Source organism: Silurus aristotelis (assembly GCF_946808225.1).
Source record: "Silurus aristotelis genome assembly, chromosome: 2".
In the NCBI taxonomy this organism is placed as follows: Eukaryota; Metazoa; Chordata; class Actinopteri; order Siluriformes; family Siluridae; genus Silurus; species Silurus aristotelis.
This window is the reverse complement of record NC_139575.1, coordinates 5,719,930-5,747,802: the sequence shown is the minus strand read 5'-3', so window position 1 is coordinate 5,747,802 and position 27,873 is coordinate 5,719,930. Positions and strand designations below refer to the sequence as shown.

The 27,873-nt window shown below is 39.5% G+C and overlaps 1 protein-coding gene and 3 long non-coding RNA genes across 4 annotated transcripts in view; 1 reads left to right on the top strand and 3 right to left on the bottom strand.

The window, feature by feature from the left end:
• Positions 1-27,873, bottom strand: part of LOC310737758 (obscurin-like) — a 380,181-nt gene that overhangs the window by 80,272 nt on the left and 272,036 nt on the right. Inside the window, exons 18-19 of the mRNA XM_083562347.1 lie at positions 23,513-23,833; positions 16,194-16,514 (exon numbers count right to left, since the gene is read on the bottom strand). Coding sequence (XP_083418473.1) covers positions 16,194-16,514; positions 23,513-23,833 — 642 coding nt within the window. The remainder of the gene's footprint in view (positions 1-16,193; positions 16,515-23,512; positions 23,834-27,873) is intronic.
• LOC310739326 overlaps positions 1-27,873 on the top strand; it is a 224,718-nt gene that overhangs the window by 76,145 nt on the left and 120,700 nt on the right. The gene's annotated exons all lie outside the window — the stretch shown is intronic.
• On the bottom strand, positions 1,246-2,288 carry LOC310739173. Its single transcript, XR_014537275.1, has 4 exons — positions 2,106-2,288; positions 1,948-2,004; positions 1,781-1,842; positions 1,246-1,502 (listed from the first exon to the last, which is right to left on the bottom strand). It is a non-coding gene; the product is annotated as an uncharacterized lncRNA (long non-coding RNA).
• On the bottom strand, positions 22,453-22,927 carry LOC310739251. The gene is made up of 3 exons (XR_014537314.1): positions 22,853-22,927; positions 22,617-22,681; positions 22,453-22,520 (listed from the first exon to the last, which is right to left on the bottom strand). It is a non-coding gene; the product is annotated as an uncharacterized lncRNA (long non-coding RNA).

The following is a 27,873-nucleotide window of genomic DNA, read 5'->3' as shown; positions in this document are numbered from 1 at the left end:
ATTAGTCAGTTCAATTTATTTGGTTTAGAGCTCCTCCTAGTGGCAAGTTTTAATGTCGCTGCAATTCTGTTATTTCCGGTATTCACGTGAATCAGGAAGTAGTAAGTGCTTCATGCGGGCATCGTTAATGATGGCTCTCTTTAATCGCCATATATCTTTGTGATCTTTAACCCTGTGACAGCATCGCTTGTAAGTATTTGTATAATCGACATGGATGTATATTATACTTGCATATGAATGTTAATTGTTATGGTTTAAGATTATTATTCATAATTTTCCATCCAGCTATTGCATTGGCCACCTTGTGTTTTAGCGTCATGTATTATTGAAACATATGTATTTGCTCATTTGTAGTTTCACTCCATTCCCAAGACCATTAAACCTGTGGGCAAATCAACTTCTTGTCTTCAGAGTCGTGTGAGGGAAGGGAGTTTATCTGACTGTCAAAGCACTAACACATGTTGAGGACAGTACAAGGTTGTTTTGCTTCCCCTCCCATACACAGCTTAACTTCATCTAGGGCAGAGTCCCTTAAATGAGAAAGGATAAAGTCTATTTGATCATCAGTGTTTAAACCCCTCACTCTGATTACACGTTCAACCTCATCAACGAACTCATCTACAGTCTGACCGTCTTTAGAAAGATCACCACTAAATGGTACAATTTGACGTTCTCTTGGAATGTACACATAGGATCTGGTTGATACATTACTCATATTAGCAAGGGTAGACATTACTTGGTCGTGTCTTCGCCCTAGCTCTGAAATTTGTGACTGTAGCTGTGTCAATGGATTACCTCCATCACCATGGCCTCCAGCCGCAGCATTGTCCTCATCATGGCTGGTTCCAGCCTGAGCATCCCAACACATTGTCGTCCTGATCCATGTTCTTATGATGTCTTTACCCTAGTTAATCAGTCACAGAACAGTCGCAGTTACTGCAGTCCAGCCAGAACAGGAAATCCCTCTTTGTTTCCTTTGTTGATGATGTCAGCGCTGACGTGAACACCCTCCTGCGTCACTGAAAGACGGTCCTCTATTTCTCTGCAGGCTCTCCGAGCACGTCACACTTTACATCATCAGCATCCTCAGCACTGGTCCTCGACCTGCCTTCACCACTACCGTTGTCTATGTTACACCTTGTCCTACCTGATTTTCACCACAAAATAAGCAATGAAGCCCCACTCCTGGTACCAAAATCTCTGTAGCCCGGGAGATGAATAAGTAATGACACCGGACACAGATAATATATTTTAACGGGGATCTTTTATTTTCAGACTGCACGTTAAGCAGTGCAGCGTTAATGATGCAAACTTTGGGGAAGATGGAGTTGGAAGGGTAGGACTAGTGAATACCTGGTTAACAAACAAAAAGTCCGCTTCTCTTATCACAGTGCTCATATAATCGTTCCAAGTCACAACAGTAAGGAACAAAACTCTTTGTTCACCCAACTAATATAGACATAATATAAACAACCCATGAACATAGACAACGGTAGCAGCCCCTGATGTTAGGAAACAAACAGACACATGAATATAACATCTGCACAGAAGATTGAATAAGGCTGCTTAAGTAACATGGAGTACATGAAAATACGATAATTTATAACGTTACATTGTTGTGTGTGATTAATGCATAATACAGCTAACACAGTGCAAATATCATTACACAGCATAACACGTGCTCTTACACTTAAACCTGGATTATTACATCACAGTAAATAACTTATGACTCAATGAGTTTATAGAGAGAATGGAATCAATTACAATGTCCCAAACTTACTTTTTACCACCACTCTGGCACATGCACACGCTATCACCGGATATTACAGACTCGTTCTTGCTCTACACATGTTAAAGAAACAAAATACAGAACTTATTTCAATAAACATGCATGTACATGGCAAATTAACCCATTTTGTGGAATAAAAAAAAAGTTACAAAACTTACTCTGATGCTTCCCGCTCACCCAAAAACGCACGAGGCTAACGAAGCACTTTCTCCCCTCTTGATTAAACAGAGTAACCACATCTCAATATCTCTGGTCCACATAAAATTACACAAAACTATTTAAGAAAGTCTTATACTGATTATATTTAATCACTTACGCTTTTTTTCCACACCAAACGAGATATATCCCAAAAGAAATCGGTCATTCTTTGTGCTTTATGGCTAAATACACGTGCACCAACTAGATGTTGCGCTCTGTTTACCGGAAGAAAACAACCCTTTTGCATTATAGTTCCGTTTCTTAAAGGGCCAGCGAAACCTTTTAGCAGTGCATAAAAAAGTGCATTAGTACACACTGTGTGTCACACACTTAACACAAAGCCTAAATAACATAAATACACGTTGTCTTTTTAACCTGGTTACATATATATATATATATATATATATTTAAACATATAAAACATACTGTGGTAATTTTTATCTGCTAAAACATATTTTTGTTTCCCTCCTTTTCTAACATTCAGCTTCACTACAGTGTAGGTCTCTATTCCATTAGCCGCAGAAACAGCAATTAAATGAAAAACTGAAAACTTTCAAATCACCTGAGCCAATATTTTTTTTTCATATATGTTCAATAGAACATAGAGAACATAACAAATAGTTTAATTTTAGACAAACAGTTTAGTCGTCTTCGGTGCATTTTTCGTTTAATGATGTGCCCAAATGTTCTTTACAGGTGAAAGATCTGGACTGCAGGTGTGATGTCACTGGTTTCATGTATGTGTAGAGTGTTTAGCACCACCTGTTGATTGTGTGGAGAAAGCAGACAGCTCACTTAATTCTTCCTGTTTTCCTATTGGTTGGGGTTGGTCATATGGCTAGTCTTAGGCGAGACCAGCCATTTTAGAAGTATGTTTGGCATGGCAAGAGGCTTCAGTTGGGCCTCTGGTGAATCTGCAGCATCTGCCTGAGTTGAGCCTTGAAGAAGCTATGTTTGTAAGTAGACCTGACATATTTAATGTATTGTGAATGGTTAGGGCTGTATATTTTGTCATGATTTATTGTATGATAAGATATATAACTGCCGTCTGCTTTCACATGCAATATTTACCTTATGGTATTGAGTGTTTGTGACCGATATAATTGTAAACTGAAAGAAAGTTTTCCTGTGTTTTTAGTATTACAAAGTAAGTGGAAAAGCACTGTAAAAACAAGTGATGAAGACAAACAAGTAAAAGAATTGAACTTTACTTCCACGTCCTTGTCATCTTTAATCTTTGAGTGCCCAGTACACCTGTTTAGCTGTCTGTCACTTTGTGGAGAGTACGCACACAGTGGACAGAACAGTAATAAAACAGCATCACGGCGGGCTCAGCACAGCTATTCTTGCAAAGAAAGACATTACATCATTGCTCTGCTCCATCTTAATTGCGTCTTAACACTGAAAAAGAACGTGTGAAGCTTTTACAAGATGGATAGCAAGGCAAATGAAGAAGAGCAGCAGAGAGCTAAACCTCAGAATTCATCTGCAAAGTCATTCGGGACCAGATCCGTTGCTAGTTCTTCCAGCAGATCTTTTTTAAGCAGGTCTAGCAAGTCATCAGCAAGCTTATTGGCAGTTAAATCTCGTGCCAAAGCTGAAGCAGTTCTTGCTCGTTCTACATTTGTGAAAAAAGAAACAGAGCTCATGATGGAAAAGGCTCAGCTAAAAGTAGAAGAGGCACGCATGGAGGCTGCTCTAGCCACATTAAAGCAAGAAAAAGAAGTTGCAGCTGCGCTAGCTGAGGCAGAGATTCTGGAGTCAGCTGCAGCAGAAGTGGAATCGTCGACGGGATTTGATCTTCATCCTGATGTTACCTGTGCGGCGACACACCAAGACCCCAATCAGCAATCCATTCATACAGGTGGAGATGGAGCAGCCAGCTCCAACATGCATCCTATGAATCAGCCAGCTACACAATGTCGTCCTAGCATCCATCCACACAGTTTTTCAACTATGAAGGTACCTTCGCCTCTTACTCCTTCACCTTGGATGCGACAGGCAACACAATCATCTACTCATGACCATGCAACTGTCAGTGAATTTGCTATTTATATGGCTCGCCGTGAGCTTGTGGCCTCTGGGATGATTAAATTTGATGACCTTCCTGAAAATTATTGGAGTTGGAAGTCAACCTTTTATGAACGTCATACAAGGATTAAAACTCACCTGCACTGAAGAGCTTGACCTTCTAATCAAGTGGCTTGGCCCTCAGTCATCGGAGCATGTCAAGAGAATTAGATCTGTTAATGTGAATGACCCCGTAGCTGGGCTCAACATGGCATGGATACGTTTGGAAGAGTGCTATGGGTCACCTGAAAGAATTGAGAGGGCTCTTCTGGAGAAACTCGAAAAATTTCCCAGGATCAGCAACAAAGACCCCCTAAAGCTGAGACAGCTTGGTGATTTATTGAGGGAGCTGGAGGCAGCTAAACCTGAAGGTTATTTGTCTGGACTCGCAATCCTGGATACTTCTCGAGGTGTTAACCCCATTGTAGAGAAGCTGCCATATGGGCTTCAAGAGAAATGGATGACACAAGGTAGTTTGTATAAGTTGGAATACAACGTTCAGTTTCCACCATTTTCATTCTTTGTTGATTTTGTTTGCAAAGAAGCCCATATCCGTAATGATCCAAGTTTCACACTTGGTTCATCTACTGGGTTGTCAACAATGAAATCAGACTACTTGGCAAAAACATACACAAACTTAAAAGGCCATGTTTCAGCCCACAAAACAGATATTACAACAACACTAAACACCAGTAAGTTGGATGTTGACAGGTTGTGTCCTATCCACAAAAAGCCACATCCCCTTAAACGATGCAGAGGTTTCCGAGCCAAAACACTTGAAGAACGCAAAGCATTTCTAAAGGAGAGTGGGATTTGCTTCAAATGCTGCTCATCAACCGATCATAGAGCTCAAGACTGTAAAATAGTGATTCACTGTAAGGAGTGTGACAGTAACAGACATGTTACAGCTTTACATCCAGGACTAGCTCCATGGGCTACACAAGAGCCAGATATAGAGCATATGGCGGGGAGAGAAGGGAAGAGGCCTCTCCGGGTATAACTTCCAAATGCACTGCGGTTTGTGGTGAGGCCAACAGCTCTCGTTCCTGTTCTAAGATCTGTCTTATAAAAGTGTATCCTGTGGGTCAACCAGATCGATTAATAAAAACCTATGCAGTTCTTGACGATCAGAGTAATAGGTCTCTTGCTCGGTCTGAGTTTTTCGACTCGTTCAATCATGAGGGTGTAGAGTCTCCCTATACTCTACGCACATGTGCTGGAGTTACAGAGATGTTAGGAAGAAGAGGGACTGGCTTCATCGCTCAATCACTGGATGGAAGTATTAGTGTTCCTCTTCCCACACTCATAGAGTGTAACTATATGCCAGAAGATAAGATGGAAATACCTACCCCTGAGGCTGCTAGACACCATCCTCACCTTCAGTCTTTGGCTCATCTCATCCCTGAATTTGACAATGATGCACAGATTCTCCTTCTTCTCGGCCGTGATATCCTACAGGTCCATAAGGTAAGAGATCAGCGTAATGGACCAAATAATGCTCCTTATGCGCAAAGATTGGATCTTGGCTGGGTGATCATTGGAGATGTCTGTTTGGGTGCAGCACACAAGCCGATAGAACTTAGTGCTTACCGAACCAATATCCTGGAAAATGGCCGGCATTCCTATCTAATTCCATGTCCGAACCATCTCATTTTAAAAGAGATATATTTCCTGTTGGGACAAAAACAAAGCCACTTAGTTGGTCAAGTCAAAAAAGCTCTGACTTTGCTGACAGCCTACACCAGCATACTGATGATTCCTTAGGGGCGAAAATATTTGAAAGGACAGAGGATGACCACAAATTTTCTCTATCCATTGAGGACAAGCAGTTCATTGGATTGATGGAAAAGGAGATGTTCATAAATGATGGAAACAGTTGGGTGGCCCCTCTTCCTTTTCGTGTGCCAAGGCCTCGCCTACCTAACAATAGAGAACTTGCATTAATCCGCTTTACCAATCTCTGTCGAACTCTGGATAGAAAGCCTGAAATGAAGAGTCACTTTTTGGCGTTCATGCAAAAGATCTTTGAGCAAGATCATGCTGAATTGGCACCTCCTCTGCAAGATGGAGAAGAATGCTGGTACCTTCCCAGTTTTGGAGTGTACCATCCACGTAAGCCTGGTCAGATACGGGTTGTTTTTGATTCCAGTGCCCCACACCTTGGTGTTTCCTTGAATGATGTGCTGTTGACTGGCCCAGACTTGAACAACAGCCTGCTAGGAGTATTAATGCGGTTTAGGTCTGAGGCAGTAGCCTTAACAGCAGATATTGAACAGCTGTTCCATAGCTTTGTCGTCAGGGAGGACCATCGAAACTTTCTCAGATTCTTATGGTTCAAAGACAATGACCCAACTAAAGGGGTCTTGGAATACAGGATGAAAGTCCATGTATTCGGCAATCAGCCTTCTCCAGCAGTTGCAATTTATGGTCTACGCCAAGCAGCCATATATGGAGAAGATGAATTTGGAGAAGATGCGAGGCGATTTATACACAGAAACTTCTATGTTGATGATGGACTTAAATCACTGTCATCTGCAAATGCGGCCATCAATCTCTTAAAAGCTGCTCAAGGTATGCTTGCAATTTCAAACCTCAGGCTCCATAAAATTGCATCTAGCTGTCCAGTTGTCATGCATGCCTTTCCACCAACTGACCATGGAAAGGAACTAAAAGATCTGGAACTTGACATTGACTCACCCCCAATACAACGCAGTCTTGGATTAAGCTGGAACCTAGTACATGACACATTCACATTTTGTGTGGCTGACAATGACAAACCGTATACAAGAAGAGGAGTCCTCTCAACCATTAATAGCCTTTTTGATCCACTTGGGTTTGTCGCTCCTATTACCATTCAAGGGAAGTTGTTGCTGAGGCAGCTCACCAGTCATGTTGCTATTGATTGGGATGTTCCGCTCCCAGCTGAAAATGAGGCAGAGTGGTCAACTTGGAGAGATTCTCTACAAGAGCTGACACAGTTTGAAACTCCTCGAGCCTACACTGCATTCTCTGTTTCCACCGCTCATTATACTTCCCGAGGTTCACGTCTTTTCAGATGCTTCTGTGAAAGTCATAGCAGCCGTAGCTTATCTAAAGGTTGTAGACAAAGATCAAAAATGCTATGTAGGTTTCATTATGGGGAAAGCTAAGTTAGCCCCCTTGTCAGTCCATACTATTCCCCGGCTTAAACTTGGTGCCGCTGTCTTGGCAGTGGAACTTGCCGAATTGGTTATGAGTGAGTTGGATATTAAACCTAACAGTCTGCAGTTCTACACTGACAGTAAAGTAGTTCTTGGTTACATCTGCAACGAAACCAGGAGATTTTATGTCTACGTGAGCAACAGGGTGGAAAGGATTAGGAAATCATCACATCCTGAACAGTGGCATTATGTCCGAACTGAACAAAATCCTGCGGATGTTGCTACCAGATTGGTGACTCCATCTTAACTCGCAGGCACCATCTGGCTTACAGGTCCAGATTTCCTCTTATGTCTTGGGGAGACAGACACAACAGGGGAGTATAACCTCATTGATCCAGAATCTGACAAAGAGGTCCGATGTCACAACACTGCAGTTATTGATCTCAAAAAAGGCCTTGGTTCACATCGCTTTGAAAGATTCTCTCGATGGCAATCCCTTATTAGAGGTATTGCCTCCTTGATTCATATTGTTCAGTCCTTTAAATCTGAGCGAGAGAGCAACACTCAAGGATGCAAGCATGCATATCATCTTGAGCCGCATATGCCCGTTTTACTGGCTCGAGCAAAAGCGGTTGTAATTGGATGCATTCAAATGGAAATATATCAGGTTGAGATTTCCTGACTGGAGAGAGGAAGTCCTATACCAAAAAACAGTTCACTGAGGAAGCTTGATCCCACACTTGACAGCAATGGACTGCTGAGAATAGGTGGCAGACTTCATCATGCTCCAATTGAGATGAAAGAAAAACATCCTCTCATCGTTCCGGGTTGTAGCCATGTTGCTACTCTACTCATTAATCACTACCACGAGAGTTAAACATCAAGGCAGAATCTTCACAGAGGGCGCGGTGCGTACAGATTGCTTCTGGATCATGGGATCAAAGAAATGCATTTCCAGCATTCTGTATAAGTGTGTCATCTGCAGGAAACTCCGTGGTAGGATGGCAGAACAAAAGATGGCGAATCTCCCACCTGATCGATTTTGTACAGAACCCCCTTTTACCAATGTTGGTCTGGATGTATTCGGCCCCTGGAACATCTCCACTCGCCGTACACGAGGAGGTGCAGCAAATAGTAAAAGATGGGCAGTACTTTTTACATGCCTAAGTGTACGTGCGGTGCATATTGAGGTGATAGAATCATTGGATACATCAAGTTTCATCAATGCGTTACGCCGCTTCTTTGCAGTGCGTGGTCCTACAAAGATGATCCGCTCTGACTGCGGTACAAACTTTAAAGGAGCCTGCAAGGAGTTGTTCTTCCTTCAAGACGATACAAACATTTCCAGGTATCTAAGTGAGGAGGGATGTATTTGGTTATTCAACTCACCCTACTCCTCACATATGGGAGGAGTGTGGGAAAGAATGATTGGGATTTCAAGACGGATTCTTGACTCCATGCTTTTACAGCTCAACCCCTCCCATCTCACTCATGAAGTACTGTCAACCTTAATGGCCGAGGTGTCCGCAATAATAAATGCAAGACCTCTTACACCGATGTCGAGTGATGCTCCTTTCCCTCTCACACCAGCAATGATATTGACGCAAAAGATCTGCACCCCTCCTTCTCCGCCAGGATCTTTTGAACATGCAGATCTGCATCGCCAACAATGGAGACGTGTCCAACACCTGGCGAATGTTTTTTGGGAGAGATGGAAGAAAGAATACCTCTCCGTTCTTCAAAGTCGCAGCAAGTGGCAAGACACACATCCAAACATCAAGGAAGGAGACGTGGTGTTGCTTAAAGACACTCTGGTTACACGAAATGACTGGCCTATGGCTCGTGTCATTAAAGCATATCTTGACGGTGATGGAAAAGTCAGGAAGCTTGAGTTGAAAGTCACTAAGGGTGGGACTGTTAGGACTTTTCTTAGGCCTATAACAGAAGTAGTGGTACTTATGTCTGTGTAAGTGTTTATCATGGACAGTGAATTTTCATGTTTTCTGATGTCAGGTTTCATTTAATACCTAATAATGCTATTGTATGCAATACCAGACGGGGAGTGTGATGTCACTGGTTTCATGTATGTGTAGAGTGTTTAGCACCACCTGTTGATTGTGTGGAGAAAGCAGACAGCTCACTTAATTCTTCCTGTTTTCCTATTGGTTGGGGTTGGTCATATGGCTAGTCTTAGGTGAGACCAGCCATTTTAGAAGTATGTTTGGCATGGCAAGAGGCTTCAGTTGGGCCTCTGGTGAATCTGCAGCATCTGCCTGAGTTGAGCCTTGAAGAAGCTATGTTTGTAAGTAGACCTGACATATTTAATGTATTGTGAATGGTTAGGGCTGTATATTTTGTCATGATTTATTGTATGATAAGATATATAACTGCCGTCTGCTTTCACATGCAATATTTACCTTATGGTATTGAGTGTTTGTGACCGATATAATTGTAAACTGAAAGGAAGTTTTCCTGTGTTTTTAGTATTACAAAGTAAGTGGAAAAGCACTGTAAAAACAAGTGATGAAGACAAACAAGTAAAAGAATTGAACTTTACTTCCACGTCCTTGTCATCTTTAATCTTTGAGTGCCCAGTACACCTGTTTAGCTGTCTGTCACTTTGTGGAGAGTACGCACACAGTGGACAGAACAGCAGGCTATAAAGCCATGCTGTTGTAATAGCTGCAGTATGTGATTTTGCATTGTCCTGCTGTTATACACAAGGCTTTCCCTGAAATAGACGTCATCTGGAGGGGAGCATATGTTGCTCTAAAACCTTTATATACCTTCATAGACCCTTCCAAAACATGCAAGCTTCCCATACAGTATGCACTTATGCACCCCTATACCATCAGAGATGCTGGATTTAAGACAGAATGCTGATAGCACGCTGGAGGGTCTTCTTTCTCTTTGGGAATAGAGCTTTCTAAATAATAAAGAGAAGCAAACATTGTCAAATGCTGCATTGACTACTGTAACTAATTTTGCTGTGTATTTACTGCGTTTTCTAGAAGATTGGTGTTTCTACATGTAAAAGTCATGATTTTGGGGTAATAAGAAAGACGTGACAATTTCCATCCACAAATTTATTCAATTACCGCAGTGTAACTGACTGAAGAATATTCACATGATTCCTCATCCTTAATCCTCATTAGAGCTGGTGTCATTGCTGTACATAAATCACTGTTGTGTACATCAGACCTTCAGTAGATTTCTCCTCCTCATAGTCAAACACTGGAAGAGGAACCTGAAAGAAAAGAGAAATAGAATTAAAATGTACTCACGATTTCACATTTATCTTTATTTTTTCCAAATGAACATGCACACTGATGAAGATAATTACCCCTTTGTCATTTCCTGGTTCTTGATCAGAATGCTTAGAAAAAGAAACTGTAGTACAAATAGAACCTGCTGAAACAAGAGGTCGAGTAATCAGTAGATATTACTGTTATTTACTTTTACTGTTACACCTTATTTCTTTATATTTCTTTGTTTTTATTTGCCATTTTCTATGAGATTCACACAGAACTTAAATTTGCTGGTGCATGTCATTCTTTGTCTTTCACTGTTTGCACAAGGCTGCACACGATGCACTTTTGTGAATAGGACAACACATTTTAGTCCTTAGCTCTGCGTTCCCCATTCTGGAACTCGAGGTGCATCGCAATGCCTTGGGAACGCCTTGCGTTGTCCACGCTCTGAACTACGTGTAAAATCTGGCCAATATTCAAGTCATTATGTCATAGTCGGGCGATGTTGCGACAACCAGGAGCTACAAAATGGCTGCGCGGTGGTAGCGACATTAGATCGTTTGCATAGGGTTAGGGTTGAACCAGGGTTAGGGTTCAGTTCTGGAGTTCTTACAGGAGCAGTTTGCCACAGGGTTGACTCCTTCGAGCCTGAGGGTTTCTGTGTCCGCTATCGCGACTTATATTACCCCGCCTGCAGGGCAGTCACTGGGTAGGCACCCTGTGGTGACACGTTTTCTCCGTGCCGCCTGGAGGCTGAGGCCCGGGACACGACCCAGAGTGCCTGTCTGGGACTTGGCCATTGTCTTGGTGGCTCTATCTGAGCCCCCCTTCGAGCCCCTGGCCGAAATGGTTCTTAGGTACCCTTTCCTCATGGCAATTTCTTCCCTGAAGTGGGTCGGGGACCAGCAGGCTCTGTCCGTGGCCCCGTCTCGCCTGGAACATGCCCCTGGCATGGACAGTGCGTTTCTCTACACAAAACCTGGGTACGTGCCTAAGGTGCCTACAGCTCCCTCACATTCTGTTGTGCTGCAGGCATTCTGCCCTCCTCCATTCCGAGCCCCTGACCGGGAGAAGCGGAACCGGCTCTGTCCAGTGCGAGTCCGTGGGGGAAGTCGGAGCAGCTCTTTGTCTGCTATAACCCTAACAGGAAGGTATTCCCTGCCAATAAGCAGACTCTTTCTTTTCATTATTTAACTTTCACATTTAGGGCATTCTTTGCAGGACTTGACGGCTGGGCGAGAAAGACAGGAGTCTACATAAGTTTTTTATTTTTCCTGCTTTCCCTTTATGGACATTTATAAATAAAATATGGATTTTTCATAATTCCTGAGTTTGTCTCTGCATTTGAGTTTAAATACCTCCCTGTGTCAGATTGCATGAGCTTCAGCCTCTTATGAATTTGACCCTGGAATTCGAGGGGCTCGATACAATAATTTTAGCTTTGGTACGATACCAGAATGTACCTCTGCATCGATGCTACACCAACACCATGAGTGACAAATAACCAGCCTCAAAATATAAGTGAATTGAAAACAATTTTATTGAAATAATAAGAAAAGTAGATTCATATCTTAATACCTTAAAACTAAATTACATTTTGCTGTTGGATATATATACTATAAAATATTAAAATCTTCTAATCTTTACAGTGCAAACACATAGTGCAAACAAAATATCAGTATCATAGATTACATTTAAAAAAATAATGCAATTGAAGTACCACAGTTAATGTGCATATGCATATCTTTTCAGTCTTCTAATGGTTTCGAAGCAAAATGGGAAGCACATATTGAACAGCAAAATTATGATATTGTACCGTTTGAAATATAATATATACACACCGGTATTTTTTCAGTACCCATATACCGCATATCCCTAGCCCCGATCCTCGAGCAGAGATGGCTTTGCTGGCCCGCTACTACTACCAACTCTTATTTGTTAAGTGGATCTCTGCTTTCTTATAGTTTAAAAACAATTAATGGCATTTTGTGGCCTCTCTTATCTAAAAAAAAATCTAATAGTGGTTCAGCTGATCAAAGACTAATGAAACACTGAACTGCAGATATTTGTCTTTTTTACTGAGTAACATCCTAACACATGCAACAGTGCCTAATTAAAGCCATCATTTAACATAATTTATCAAATAAAAATTCATAAACAGCAACATTATACCATTATATCAGCACCGCTATAGATTATCAAAATAAATAAATGGACAAAGTGATTTCAGGCACAAGAAAATGCATCACCATCTAGACATGTTTAGTTTTATTTAATTACAGCATCCCCTAATCTCAACATCACATGGCTATGGATAAGAACTGAAATGTCTAAAATCCATGGAAATAACTGGACCATAGGTAATGTGAGGTCACGACCCAATCAGAACAGGCTGTATGTTGTGATTAATTAAAATGAGAGCAGGCCCAGGTTGTCTCACTCTGGAGGAAACTCTTGTTAGAGTTTGAGTATGAGTCACACTAGTTCCCTTATCAGAGCTGTACTTTTCAGTCTGACCCACAAGAACGCAATGACACATAGAGGGGAAACAACAAATATGTAGAAATATATTCATCCAAACCACAAGCATGAGAATGGAGCCCACAGAGCAACACGCTGATCTTTACTTCAAATGCTACTTGCAGATTTCTGGCTAACTGAGACCCCCAGCAGCTGTTAACTGAGTGATTTTGGGCACATAACAACATTTCAACCACCTAATAAAAAAAGAAGCCTCTTCCTGTTCTTGCTGCTCTCATCACACTTATACATGCATGTGTTACACAATACTGGTAGCTAACACTTTAAAACCACACGACTTGTCTTGCTCATATTCATTTGGTTGAGATAGAAATGGCAAAAATGAGTAATGTCCTGTATAATTAGAGATCAAATTGTGCCACAGAATCGTAGCTGTACAGAGTCCATACTTTAGAGAAAAAATAACCCGTAAGATTGAGAACTGAAGTAGGGCTGTGGTCCATTGAGGTAAATAGTGATGCTAAACCACAGCTATAACATTTAAAATTTTTAGAATTTGTTTAACAATATTTTGGGGATGGAAGATGGAAGGGATGATGAAGATGAAGAATAAGCAGAAGAACGGTTTAAACGAAGCAGTGCATTTCCAATTAAACTTCCTCAGAGTTAAACTCATAAAAAAAAAAACAGTCAAATGAATCAACATAACTGGCTGCATTGTATTTGACAACTAAAACAAATATATAAATATAATGTGTGGTACTGCATCGTTAATGCTGGTGGTTGTGGTTTGAAAACTCACTGTTGCTACGTCAAACTTTCTGCTGTTCTCTATCAGAGGGACTTTAGTGTAACTGAACTGTGGAGTAAAAGTCCTGATCAGGAGGGTTTGTGGGAAGTTTAACAGAAGAATAAACAGTAGGATCACAGGGGCTTGCAGGTAACTCAGTGTTCGCATAAACAGTTTGAGGAAGCTCAGAAGGGAATGCGTGTAGTTGAGGAGTAGCGTAAATGATGGAAAATCCAATGTCTGAGGCAGAAAGTCGTCTGGTGTCTTTAATCTCCTTATACTCACAGAGAGCAGAAGGAACCTGACAGAAAAGTGAAATAGAAAGAAATAGAAAGGTTTTTCACCCCTCTTTGTTTGGTAATAAACTTTGGTAGTGAATAAACTCAGTGATAAAGACAATCACCCCTTGGTTGTTTCCTGAACTTTGGACAGAAGTCCTGTGAGAAGCAGCTGTACCTCATTAAAACAGCAGTCAAGTCGTTAGAAAATGTTATAATTGTTGTTATTGTAATGTGTGATTGAGTTTGTGTGATTGAGTTTCAAATCAATCAAGAATCATCCATTTCCAGTAAATTCTTTAATTAGTCCATTACAGGACATCACACATCCACCTACTAGTATGCCTTTATGAGATCAGATATGTAGAGCAGGAACCTGAGCTCAAGATTAAAAGCTGGACACTGGAACTGTGGGGCAGCAAAACAACCTGCTGCACCACCTGATCATGAACCAGTCACACATTTGATAGTCTGTGTGTGTGTGTGTGTGTGTGTGTGTGTGTGTGTGTGTGTGTGTGTGTGTGTGTGTGTGTGTGTTTATACCTTTCATCTTTCGTCCTTTCTGTAGAATCACAAGCAGGACTGAGAGTCCAATCAGAAGTAACAGTAGAATTACAGATACGGTGATCACAGTGGAAGCTGAAAATCCTAGAAGAGAAACAGTCACTTTTACGTACATTCTGTACATTCATAAGGGATCAAATTCACCAGTCATTTAGTTAGAGTACGTGTGTGATGTGCATCTGAGCAGAATTACCTGCTGGAGGAGAAGATGGAGTAAGCTCATACAATGACGATGACGATGATGATGATAATAATGATGATGATGATGATGATGATAGTGATGATGATGATGATGATGATGATGATGATGATGATGATGATGGCAATGCTGATGAAGGTTGTGTAGGTATTGATGTTGAAACTGTGGCATGTGGATCTAAAGCCGTGAAGTATTTAATTCACTAATCAATAACATGAAGTAAGTGAATCTATTAAATGACTGATAGCAGTACAGATGCAACACAATACATTTTACACTTTGTAAGTTTGGAACATCAGAAAAACTGTATGATGGACATGGAGACAATTTGAAGACAAACTCACCAGTAACTGTCAGGCTGATCTGTGTAAAATAAACATTGTATTCTTGTTCAGATGTCCAGGTTGCTTCAGCTCCACACCAGAATTCGCCAGAATCCTGCTTAGTTACATTTCTAATACTCACAGTGAAGATTTGTTCTGTTCTGTCATCATACAGGGAAAATTTCCCCACATTTACATCTTTTCTACTTTCTTTAACAGATTCATTATAAACACAAGCAGCAGGTTGCAGCCCCTTGCAGAGAAACTTGGGGTGATTCCTGAGGGATTGTGGGTATTTACAGCTGATGTTCAAATCTCCTCCTACATGGACAGTCTTACTGATTGACTTCTCATAGGACAAATCTGCAAATCACAACCAATCAGATCACTGGATATTTATACAGTATGTTTACAGAGTAATTTGGAAGCAACATGTTTTATCTGTTTAAACACAAAATTATAGTTTTTCTAAACATTAACATTCAGCTTTACTATAGTGTAGGTCTCTATTTCATCAGACACACTAACAGTACACGGGGATGTTCCAGTGTCCTTTACTGTTTAGATTTACTTCTCTAGAGCCTGAGCTTCCTGTAAAATGTTTAAATCATGTTCAAACAATTACAACTGTAATGAGGTAACTTATGGTGAAAAAAGCAGGAGTTAAAATATCAGGCAATCAGAACAGTACAGAGCAATCAGAAACATAATGAAGTGTCTAAGCAAAAAAGGTAAAGAATATAATGAGCAAAGACGACATGCTCAGATACACACATTGTCATGAAACGTCTTGCAAAGATACATGACACATGAACTGATATAAATACAAGAAGTGACTAAATGTAGAATGAAAGTTTAGTTTGCAGGTTGGTTTAATTTGCTGTTTAAATATAATCAGGAAATTTTATTAAATGCACAGAAAAATGATTAATATTTCATGCAGGAAAATGGGAACATGTTTTAATGTCAGTATTTGAAGAGAAAAGTAAAAAGTAAAAAATATGTTAAAATGATAAAGTTTAGTACTGAAGTGTGATTAGTTGGTATTGTGTCTACTAATGACACTAGAGCTTTGTGAAGATAAACAGAAGGCAGTGTTTGGAGACTCACCTTCCTTTACTTTTAGTTCCACTGGTGTGTAAATGTCCTTTCCCAAAGATATATCAACTCCACACTGATACGTCCCAGTGTCCTCTACAGTGATCTCTCTGATCATCACACTGAACTCTGCTGATTTGGTGTCATCAAACAGTGAGAATCTTCCTGAAGTTACCCACATGTTTTTATCGCCTGTCTTTATTAGATCAGAACAGCCTGGCCATGAACCCTTACAGAAATATTTTGGGTTTTGTGTGTATTCTGTATTATACTTGCACTTGATAAGGACTCCTCCTCCTGAATATCCTGTTACTTCCTTGGAGGCTCCTCCATCTAACAAAACAACAAATATCCATCTGAGCAAAACCTTCCTTCATGTAACACTGCTGCTGATAGTGAGGATTATTATATTATAAGTGCATTTCTTTACCTGAGATCAGGCAGAAGGTGAAGATGAGGAGGAGGATCTTCATCCTGAGGTCACACTCACGAATCTCCACACCAAGTCCACTTCATAAAGATATTAAAGCTCCTGTTCTGCTACACACTGTTACTGTCTCTGTCCTGCTCTGTGACTGTGCTGCATCTTTAACAGTATCTTAACCAGTAACTGATGTCGTAGTCACTTCCCCTTCTATATGCATGAGAAAGAGCTGTTCAGGAAGTGTATGTGTGAAATATGTATAAACTACATACAGTAAACAAGTATATGACAAAAAAACAGCATTTGGTCAGTTCCTGTGTGTAAATAATCATAAGAAGGTGTATAAGTGTTTAATATCAGGGCAGGTGAGCATTTTCTGTGTGTCAGGATATGTATTACTCCAGGGGTGTCAAACTCAGGCGGTGTAATTATATTTGGCCCATGAGATCATATCAAATGTGTATTAGAGCTGCCCGCCAGTGTATAGCGCATACACCGCTAATACTACAAATCCCAGAATGCTTTGTTAGTGCGTTGGCGCGTCAGTCGAGACCGCTGAAAAACTCTGCGTGATCAGCAGTGAATATGACTCTGTGTGTGCTGCACTTCAACTCCGTGCCCAAGCTGCTCAAATGCTCTCTATGTTCACCAGCACATAACTATGTGAGAAACTGTTCTCTTTAATGAAGATGAACAAAAAAGGAGTCTCACTGATGAACAGTGTTGGGGGTAACGCGTTACAAGTAACGTGCGTTACGTAATAATATTACTTTTCGGGTGTAACGAGTAAAGTAGCGCGTTACTTTATAAATTTACACACTAATATCTGAGTTACTTTTAAAAAAAAGTAATGCGAGTTACTTTTCAGTTAAATTATTTTGCATAAAATAATAAATACTGAATTAAAATGAACATAGACACGTAGAATCGCGCACTCATACGTGCGAGCAGCTGGAACAGAAGCTGGTCAGAAGCTGAGATGGCAAACCAGAGAATTACATTACTGTGATGGAAGTGTTTTTATTTTGAAATAGTCGAGGAAAAGGAGAAAGGAATAATGGTTAAGTGTAGATTATATGTTGGTGAAAAGCTCTTGTCAACTGCAAAAAATACCACTTCAAAAACAAAAAAATCAACTGCATGCAAAGCACAGCACTACAGATGTGTGTGTGTGTGTGTGTGTGTGTGTGTGTGTGTGTATATAATGTTGAATATATGGAAATGGAGACAGAAATATAGAAAACTTTTGCCGACTTTCCACCACTGCAGCTCTATAGACTGCTCAGAATAAAAGTTTTCTTTAGGAGACACATGTACGATGCCATCACAGCGGAGATAGAGAGCAAATTCACAGCTCATTTGCTCTTTGTGGGAAGATAAACTGCCACGGTCACTGATAATAGCGCAAACTTTGTAAAAGCGTTCAGAAAGTTTCAAGCTGATGATGAAGCAGAGAATGATGTAGACGAGGACGAGGTCATATTTACTGAAATTGATGATGAGATGAGATTGATGAGATGACAGCGAAAGGCATGGCCGCAGGAAGTGGGGGTGCTGGGGGTGCTGCAGCACCCCCTATTGGCGAGAGAAAGATTTTTTTTAAATGTAGGCCTATTAAAAATATTTTGCCCAATTTATAAATTCCTTATGATTATTTTAGGAAATGATACAAATATTCCATTAGTTTTTCTATATAGAAAGCTTGAATTGTCTACTTTTAAACAAACAATTCAAAACGAAAATAAACCGACTAGCATATGCTTATTATGTATTCCGTATTAAGTGTGCATTTCTCTCTGTAGGCGCGTTTACTGCGAAGATGACGAGTGAGCATCGTCAACTTCATCTTTGCAGCCCGACACTGACACACAAAAAAAGAAAAAAAAAAACACTTTATTAATAAATTCAAATGTCTCCTTGCTATATTTTACAGATTCATAATCATTACTTTTGCCGGTTCTTTGTGACAGCTGTTATGTGTGTTATTGGCAGCGTCACCCTCTGGTTACAGCACCAGAACATGGAAATCTTATTTTAGAGAATGATCGCACAACAGACATTAGAACATTAGATATTCTATAATTAAATCAACTAATCGAATATTCAAAAATAGTGTCTAATCCCTGCATGGAATCTCTTTTTTCTTTTCCCATATCTTCACTCGCGTCTCACCCGTTTCCAAAGGGGATTAAACGTTTCTTCCTTTGTTCGCTTTTAAGTAGATTATTTTCGTATTCTTTACTGTGGTAAAGTAGAAAAAACGCTGTACAGATAGCCTACATTTTTACTTGTAAGTCAAATTCTTTTTAATAGCCTACAGTTTGTGCTTGTTATTAATTAGACATATGATAATTGGTAAGGCGCGTCGAGTTCATTTGTAAAGCGCGTTTCACACGCGCGGGTGATTTTAGTTTGGCTTTCTCTGGCAGCGCGCAAACATAGCCTAAATGCCTTGCCCTTGTGGAAGATAAAATTAGCTCTTCATACCTTTTACAACAACATGAAGATATCAGAAAAAGAGATCGGTGGTCTCTTTCCTGCTCGTGTTCCACATCCCTCTCAAAGCGCAGAGCGGGAGGCTATAACGCGTCTTTGTGTGGAAATATAAAACTGTTTTTTTTTTGGTTTGTTTTTTTAAATGGATTCAACTTTATTATATTATGTAAGTTACCAGTATTTACTGATATTTATTTCAATGCTTTACAGGCTTTAGTGTGTTGTTTCTTTGTTTCTTTTTTATTTATTTTAAAACAACCCCCCAACAACGGTATTTGGTCCATTACCACCGCGGTGGTAAAAAAACTGCCATCGTCACAGCCCTATGTATTTATTTTTAAAATGTATTCTAAATAGGCTCATAGGTTTTTTTATCCAAAAAAAAAAAAAATAAAAAATTCACAGCACCCCCTGTTCAAAATTACTTCTAGCGGCCCTGCGAAAGGTATGTTCTCCCTCCACATCACCGGTGTGCAGCCCACACCCTTAACCTTATATACATTAACGATAGTTACATTCCTGACGGCTAAGGCAGATTGCAAAGCAGTGTACAGAAGTGCGACTGGAAAGTGTTCAGCCTTGTGGTCAAAAGTTAGTCGATCATCTTATTGTTCTCTAAGAAGTTATTAAACATTTTAAATGATTAAGACATGTCTTTTGCCCTAATATAATTTATTTCTTAATGGCAATTATCTATATTACACCTGTTACACCTGTAAGGCGTGAAAGAGATACAAGTAACGCAAAAGTAACGCAAAAGTAATATAACGCATTACTTTCCATAAAAAGTAACTAAGTAACGTAATTAGTTACTTTTTTGGGGAGTAACTCAATATTGTAATGCATTACTTTTAAAAGTTACTTTGCCCAACACTGCTGATGAACACCTTCACTGAATCCTGAGGATTTCCTCAGCTCAGAGCCTAAACCCCAGAAATGATGCATCTAAGAAGAGATTCAGGAATCTGACTTCAACCAATGTGCATCAGAGTAAATCAGAGTGTAAAAACTGAGCTTGAATGAATGTTGTCTTTGTGCACTTTTTCTACTCCAAGGCATAAACTTTTAATGGTTGAATGATTGCTTTTTTTATTAAAGGAAATTATTATTATTTTTGGTTGTTTTGTTGTTGCCCTGTGAAAAAATGTTTTACAATAAAAAGGAATTGGAAAAGCTAGAGAGAGAGAGAGAGAGAGAGAGAGAGAGAGAGAGAGAGAGAGAGAGAATAAGAAACGAATACCACTGATGTGTTTTATTTCAAATTTTATTTCTAATGTGTTTAGAATATAAACTTTGGTTGTTCCAGATTAAATGTTTATGCAAAACTAAAGTTTGTTTCCATATGAAAAAGTTCAACATTACAGATCTAGACAGACGGAAAACATGCACATTTGCAGTCAATTTTTCAATAAATATTAAGTTTGGCCCACATCCCAGTTTTTCATTTTGGCCCCATTTGAGTTTGACACCCCTGTATTGACATGGAGTAATAAAGGGGTGTCAAACTCAAATTTCAAACCCGGATAAATGGGGAGGGTTGCGTTAGGAAGGGCATCCTGCTTAAAAACATGTGCCAAATCAAACATGCGGAGGATCCGCTGTGGCGACCCCTAACGGGAGAAACCGAAAGAAAGTAATCAATATAAAAAGTGAAACTCGTATATTATAGAGATTCATCACACACAGACTGATATATTTCAAGTGTTTATTTCTTTTAATGTTAATGATTTTACTCACATTTAACAAAAAACCACCACAAAATTTGAATACTTCATAAGACCAATCAAAAAAAATAAAAATGTTTTATGCTAAAATAGATTAATAAAAAATCTTAGAGACTGTAGACATTAGCCCTTGGTGTTCTCCTGGTTCAGATCCTGAATTGCCTGCAGGCAGAAGCTCGTCCTCACTGTCTACTGTATGTTTTGACCTTTAGGGAGCAATAACTTTTCCTGATCGCAACAGAGAAAACAGTCCATAGTTATTATAACTGTGGTCCTTCATTACATTCTTGGCCTTGGTCCAGCACCACTTGCAGTAGATGGACTGCAAGTCAGGGAGCTCAGTGCAGATGGTACACTTAGCTGATCACACCACCCTCTGGAGAACCTGGTGGAGAACCACCCTCTTGTCCTGCCTGGTGTTGTTCCCAAACCCAGCTGTAAAGTTTCCCTTCAGGATGATCTCAATTGTGTAGGTGTAAAAGTTCCTGGTCACCCTGGAGGGCAGTTTAAAGTCTCTAGAACATCGTCTCTAAGGTGGAAAAGAAGCTGATGGGCTTTCTTCACTGGGGTGTTGCTGTAACAGAATCATATCACGTCCTGTAGATGTTCACACAAAGGTATCGAAAACTCCATTATTTTTGTGTATTTTGTTTTTTTCTTTGTTAACCCACTGCTTACCTGGTTCTATACTATAATTTCTAATGTAACTTTGGATTTCCTACCCATTAAATTTTGTACATAGTCTAATCATTTGATTGTGCTCCTACCCCATCATACACTATATTGCCAAAAGTATTGGGTCACCTTTCCTACTATATGTCGTTCTTTTTCTGTTACCACAAAGCTGGAGGACTTAATAGTACAGGACGTCTTTAGCTGCGCTATAATATAATTATGCATTCACTTAAATTTGGAAAACCAAACCTGTTCCAGCATCGCAATGCCCCTGTGCACAAAGTGAGCTCCTTAAAGATCTAGTTTACATGCTATGGAGAGGAAGATCTTGAGTGGCCTGCTATAGAGCTGTGATCTCATCCCTACTGAACACCTTTGGGATGAATTGGAATGCTGACTGCACACCAGGTCTCCTCACCTATATCAGTACCTGCCTTTCGTAACAGTCTTGTGGCTGATGAACACAAATATCCATAAGCACACTCCAAAATCTAGTGCAACATCTTCCCAAAAGAGTGGAGGGAATTATAAGGGCAAATTGGGACTAAATGTGTAATGCAATGCTTAAAAATCACATACGACCAGGTGACCTAATACTTTTGGAAATATCAGGAGGAGGAATATTCATAAAGATTTGACACACAATCTAAGATGGCAGGAACTCTGGACTTGGAGCTTCTAAATACTAAAGAGGAGCAAACATTTTGTGAAATGCTGTATTAATTAACTACATAACTCATTTTTCTGTGTATTCACTGCATTATATTGAAGATTTGCTGTTTCTACATGTAACAGTCATAACTGTGGGGTAAGAAGAAAAAGATGCGACATAATCTCCATCCAATAATTTAGCCACATAAAGCAGTGTAACTGACTGAAGTATATTCACATGAGTCCTTAACTTTAATGCTTGAAAATGCATTATTACAGCTGATGAAAATGCTGCACATAAATCACTGTTGTGTACATCAGACCTTCAGCAGATTTCTCCCCCTCATAGTCACACACTGCAAGAGGAACCTGAAAGAAAAGAGAAATAGAATAAACATATACTCATGTTTTCACACTTTGCTTTTTTCCCTCCAAATTAACATGAGGAGCGATGAAGAAAATTACCGCTTTGTCATTTCCTGATTCTTGGTCAGAACGACTACAAAAAGAAGCTGTAGTACAAATAGAACCTGCTGAAACAAAAAGGTCAAGTAATCTGTAGTTATTAGTGTTTAATTTTTTTAACAGTGTGTGTTACAGTGTGTACAGATAAAAGTTCTATAATGTTTATGGTGGTGAATTTGAAATGATGGTAAAATTGGTTTCATTCTTCACAGGGCAAAACTAATAAAGTGATTTACCTTGAAAAATCACAAAAGGTATTGAAATTTCAATCAAAAGGGAAATTACAGATACGGTGATCACAGTGGAAGCTGTGAGGTCCCAGGTTCCTGACTGCCAGCATTCCCCGCTGGTTCCTGATCCTTCTTCATGTCCCACGGATTACCCTCGTTTACCGGATTCTACTTTCCATAACGGATTATACTTCCCGGAGGGATTGTACTTCCTTATCGGATTACACAGGGATCACGGACCCAACCCGCATCACGGTTCGTACGATCTCTAACCGGTGTTTGTGTGCTGTGTGAACATTAAAGCATGATCGAGCTTCTTCCGTTTTCAATTTGTGGTTGCTACCCAAAAACAAAAATACGTAGCACATGAACTGATATAAATACATGAAGTGACTGAAAGAAGAATGAAAGTTCAGTTTGCAGGTTGTTTTAATTTGCTGTTTTAAATATAATCAGGAAATAAAGTTAAATGCACAGAAAGGTGATCAAACATTTTCCCATTGACCTGCCGGAAATATTAATGTCAGTATTTAAACAGAAGATTAAAAAGTTAAAAATGTTAAAATAATAATAGTTTAGTCATGAAGTGTGATTAGTTGGTATTGTGTCTGTTAATGACACTAGAGCTTTGTGAAGATAAACAGAAGGCAGTGTTTGGAGACTCACCTTCCTTTACTTTTAGTTCCACTTCTGTGTAAATGTAATTTCCCCAAGATATTTCAACTCCACACTGATACGTCCCAGTGTCCTCTACAGTGATCTCTCTGATCATCACCCTGAACTCTGCTGATTTGGTGTCATCAAACAGTGAGAATCTTCCTGAAGTTACCCACATGTTTTTATCGCCTGTCTTTATTAGATCAGAACAGCCTGGCGATGAATCCTTAAAGAAATATTTTGGGTTTTGTGTGTATTCTGTAGTATACTTGCACTTGATAAGGACTCCTCCTCCTGAATATCCTGTTACTTCCTTGGAGTCTCCTCCATCTAACAAAACACCAAATATCCATCTGAGCAAAACCTTTCTTCATCTAACACTGCTGCTGATAGTGAGGATTATTATAAAGTGTATTTCTTTACCTGAGATCAGGCAGAAGGTGAAGATGAGGAGGAGGATCTTCATCCTGAGGTCACACACACAGATCTCCACACCAACTCCACTTCAGAAAGATATTAAAGCTCCTGTTCTGCTACACACTGTTACCGTCTCTGTCCTGCTCTGTGAATGTGCTGCATCTTTAACAGTGTCTTAACCAGTAACTGAAGTCGTACACACTTCTTCTTCTATATCCATGAGTAAGAGCTGTTCAGGAAGTGTATGTGTGAAATATGTATGAACTACATACAGTAAACATGAAAAAGGGTTTTAAATATAAAAAAAAAACAAAAGAAACAGCATTTGGTCAGTTCCAGTACGTAAACAATCATAAGGTGTATGAGTGTTCAAGATCAGGGCATTTACTATGTGTTATTTTTCCTCTCAGTGCTCCATGATTACATTTACTAAGGAGATTTTTTACTCCATGTCACTGTGGACTTTCTACTGCCCTCTAGAGTACAAGATGGTTAACAGCAGAATGAGAGAGAGCAGGACTGTGTTTGAATTATAACAACAAATTCTCTGCTGTCCGTCTGAACACGAGGGGTGTAACATAGTGACACTTTCTCTATCTGTATCTAAATCTACAGTAAATCTCTACAAAGCCCTTCTGTACGTCACCGAAGATAAGGGGATCTGCTAAATTCTGTAAATATGTAATATAGATGCTGATATAATATTACATTGTGCTTGAACATTTTATTTAGTAAATTCGACCAGTCATGATTCAGTACTTAATATTTCAGCTCAGTATTCATCACCATTGTTCCTCAACACCTGATAAGGAAGCTGAGCTTGTTGGACCTGAACACCTCCTTATTTATTTATATTTTTTTATTTGCTATTTTTTTTTGAGACTCACTCAGAACTCAGATTTGCTGGTGCATGTAAAATGTCTTTTGTGTGGGATTGTGGGTAGTTGAGGAGTAGCGTAAATTTAGATTAGATTATCTTATTTGGATCTGAAATATGAAATATAACATGAAGACTGTTATATACAGATGTATCTGAAGACCTAAACACATGTCAGCTATATACAGGTGCATCTCAATAAATTAGAATATAACTAAAGTTGAATTAATTTAGTAATTCAATACAAAATGTGAAAATTGTATAGTATATAGATTCATCACACAAAGTCTGATATATTTCAAATGTTTTTATTTTAATTTTGATGATTTTGGCTCACATTTAAAAAAAGACCAATCAACAAAACATTTTTTTCTGCCAGTTCCAGTGTGCAAACAATCAAATGTTAATAATAATGTGAGATAAAAAATAACTACATGTGAGTAAATGTTTTCTCTTAGTGCTCCAGGATCAAACTTACTGAGGATATTTATTACTGCATATCAGTGTGTATTGTCTACTGCCCCCTAGAGTATAAGGTGGTTTACAGAGGAATGAGTGAGAGCTGGACTGTGTTTGAATTCTGAAAGGTTCAGAACATTGCAGAGATCAGCTTCCTGCACAACAAACTTTCTGCTGACTGTCTGTGAACATGAGGGGTGTAACACAGTGACACTTTCTGTATCTGTATCTCTGCAAAATCTCTTTACAGGTGAAATCTGGACTGCAGGCTATGAAGCCATGCTGTTTTAATAGCTGCAGTATGTGGTTTGCATTGTCCTGCTGTTATACACAAGGCTTTCCCTGAAATAGACGTCATCTGGAGGGGAGCATATGTTGCTCTAAAACCTTTATATACCTTTTCAGCATTCATAGACCCTTCCAAAACATGTAAGCTTCCCATACAGTATGCACTTATGCACCCCTATACCATCAGAGATGCTGGATTTAAGACAGAATGCTGATAGCACACTGGAGGGTCTTCTTTCTCTTTGGAAAAAAGAAAGTTCTAAATAATAAAGAGAAGCAAACATTTTGTCAAATGCTGCATTGACTACTGTAACTAATTTTGCTGTGTATTCACTGCGTTTTCTAGAAGATTTGATGTTTCTACATGTAAAAGTCAAGATTTTGGGGTAAGAAGAAAAAGACGTGACAATCAGAACACAGGTGAAGTGCGCTTTTTCATGCGCGGTTGTTTTTAGCGTGACGAATGATTCGCATTTCCTGTTGACAGTCCGAGTGAGCGGCAGGTCAAACGTCAGAGGAACCTCATCCATATTTATGATGTGGTGCGGCCCGATTCAGTGGGAGCGCATCTGATTTAATATAAAGAGTTTAATTGGTTCACCTGAACCCGTTTGCCAATTTCATTGGTCTAATGTTATGGGGCTCAGTTTTTTGGCTTGAAGCTTGTGAAACCGCGAAAAACCCAGGGAAAATCCATATATTAGCCGCTTCATTGTTTAAGCCGCGGGGTTCAAAGCGTGGGAAAAAAGTAGTCCGGAAAATTTGGTACTTAAAATGAGAGCAGGCCCAATTTGTCTCACTTTGGAGGAAACTCTTGTCAGAGTTTGAGTATGTGTTACACTAGTTCCCTTATCAGAGCTGTATTTTTTTTAGTCTGACCCACAAGAATGCAATGACACATAGAGGGGAAACAACAAATATGTAGAAATATATTCATCCAAACCACAAGCATGAGAATGAAGCCCACAGAGCAACACGCTGATCTTTACCTCAAACACTACTCGCAGATTTCTGGCTAACTGAGACACCCAGCAGCTGTTAACTGACTGATTTTGGGCACAAAAAGCATTTTAACCACCTAATAAAAAACTAAGCCTCTTCGAATCCTAGCTGTACAGAGTCTATACTTGAGAGAAAAAAATTACCAGTAAGATTGAACATTAGCTCAGAACTGAAGTAAAGCTTTGGTCCATTGAGGTAAATAGTGATGCTATACCACAGCTATAACATCTAAAATTAATTTTCAGGCTAAATTTACTAGATTTTGTTTAACAATGTTTTGGGGATGGAAGATGGAAGGGATGAGGAAGATAAAAATAAGCAGAAGAACGGTTTAAAATGAAGCAGTGCATTTCCAATGCCACTTAGTCAGAGTTAATATCATGAAAATAAAAACAGTCAAATGAATCAACATAACTGACTGCATTGTATTTGACAACTAAAACAAATATATAAATATAATCTGTGGTACTGCATCGTTAATGCTGGTGGTTGTGGTTTGGAAACTCACTGTTGCTACGTCAAACTTTCTGCTGTTCTCTATCAGAGGGACTTTAGAGTAACTGAGCTGTGGAGTAAAAGTCCTGATCAGGAGGGTTTGTGGGAAGTTTAACAGAAGAATAAACAGTAGGATCACAGGGGCTTGCAGGTAACTCAGTGTTCGCATAAACAGTTTGAGGAAGCTCAGAAGGGAATGCGTGGAGTTGAGGAGTAGCGTAAATGATGGAAAATCCAGTGTCTGAGGCAGAAAGTCGTCTGGTGTCTTTAATCTCCTTATACTCACAGAGAGCAGAAGGAACCTGACAGAAAAGTGAAATAAAAAAAAAAATAAAGTTTTTTCACCCCTCTTTATTTGGTAATAAACTTTGATAGTGAATAAACTCAGTGATAAAGACAATCACCTCTTGGTTGTTCCCTGAACTTTGGACAGAAGTCCTGTGAGAAGCAGCTGTACCTCCTTAAAACAGTCAAGTCATCAGAAAATATTATAATTGTTGTTATTGTAATGTGTGATTGAGTTTTGTTTGGAAAATTAATTAAGTATTATTCATTTCCCATAAATTATTGAATTAGTCCATTACAGGACGTCACACATCCACCTACCAGTATGACTTTATGAGATCAGATATGTAAAGCAGGAACCTGAGCTCAAGATTAAAAGATGGACACTGGAACTGTGAGGCAGCAAAACAACCTGCTGCACCACCTGATCATGAACCACTCACACATTTGATAGTGTGTGTGTGTGTGTGTGTGTGTGTGTGTGTGTGTGTGTGTGTGTGTGTGTGTGTGTTTGTGTGTCTGTGTTTGGATGTGTGCATGTGTGTTT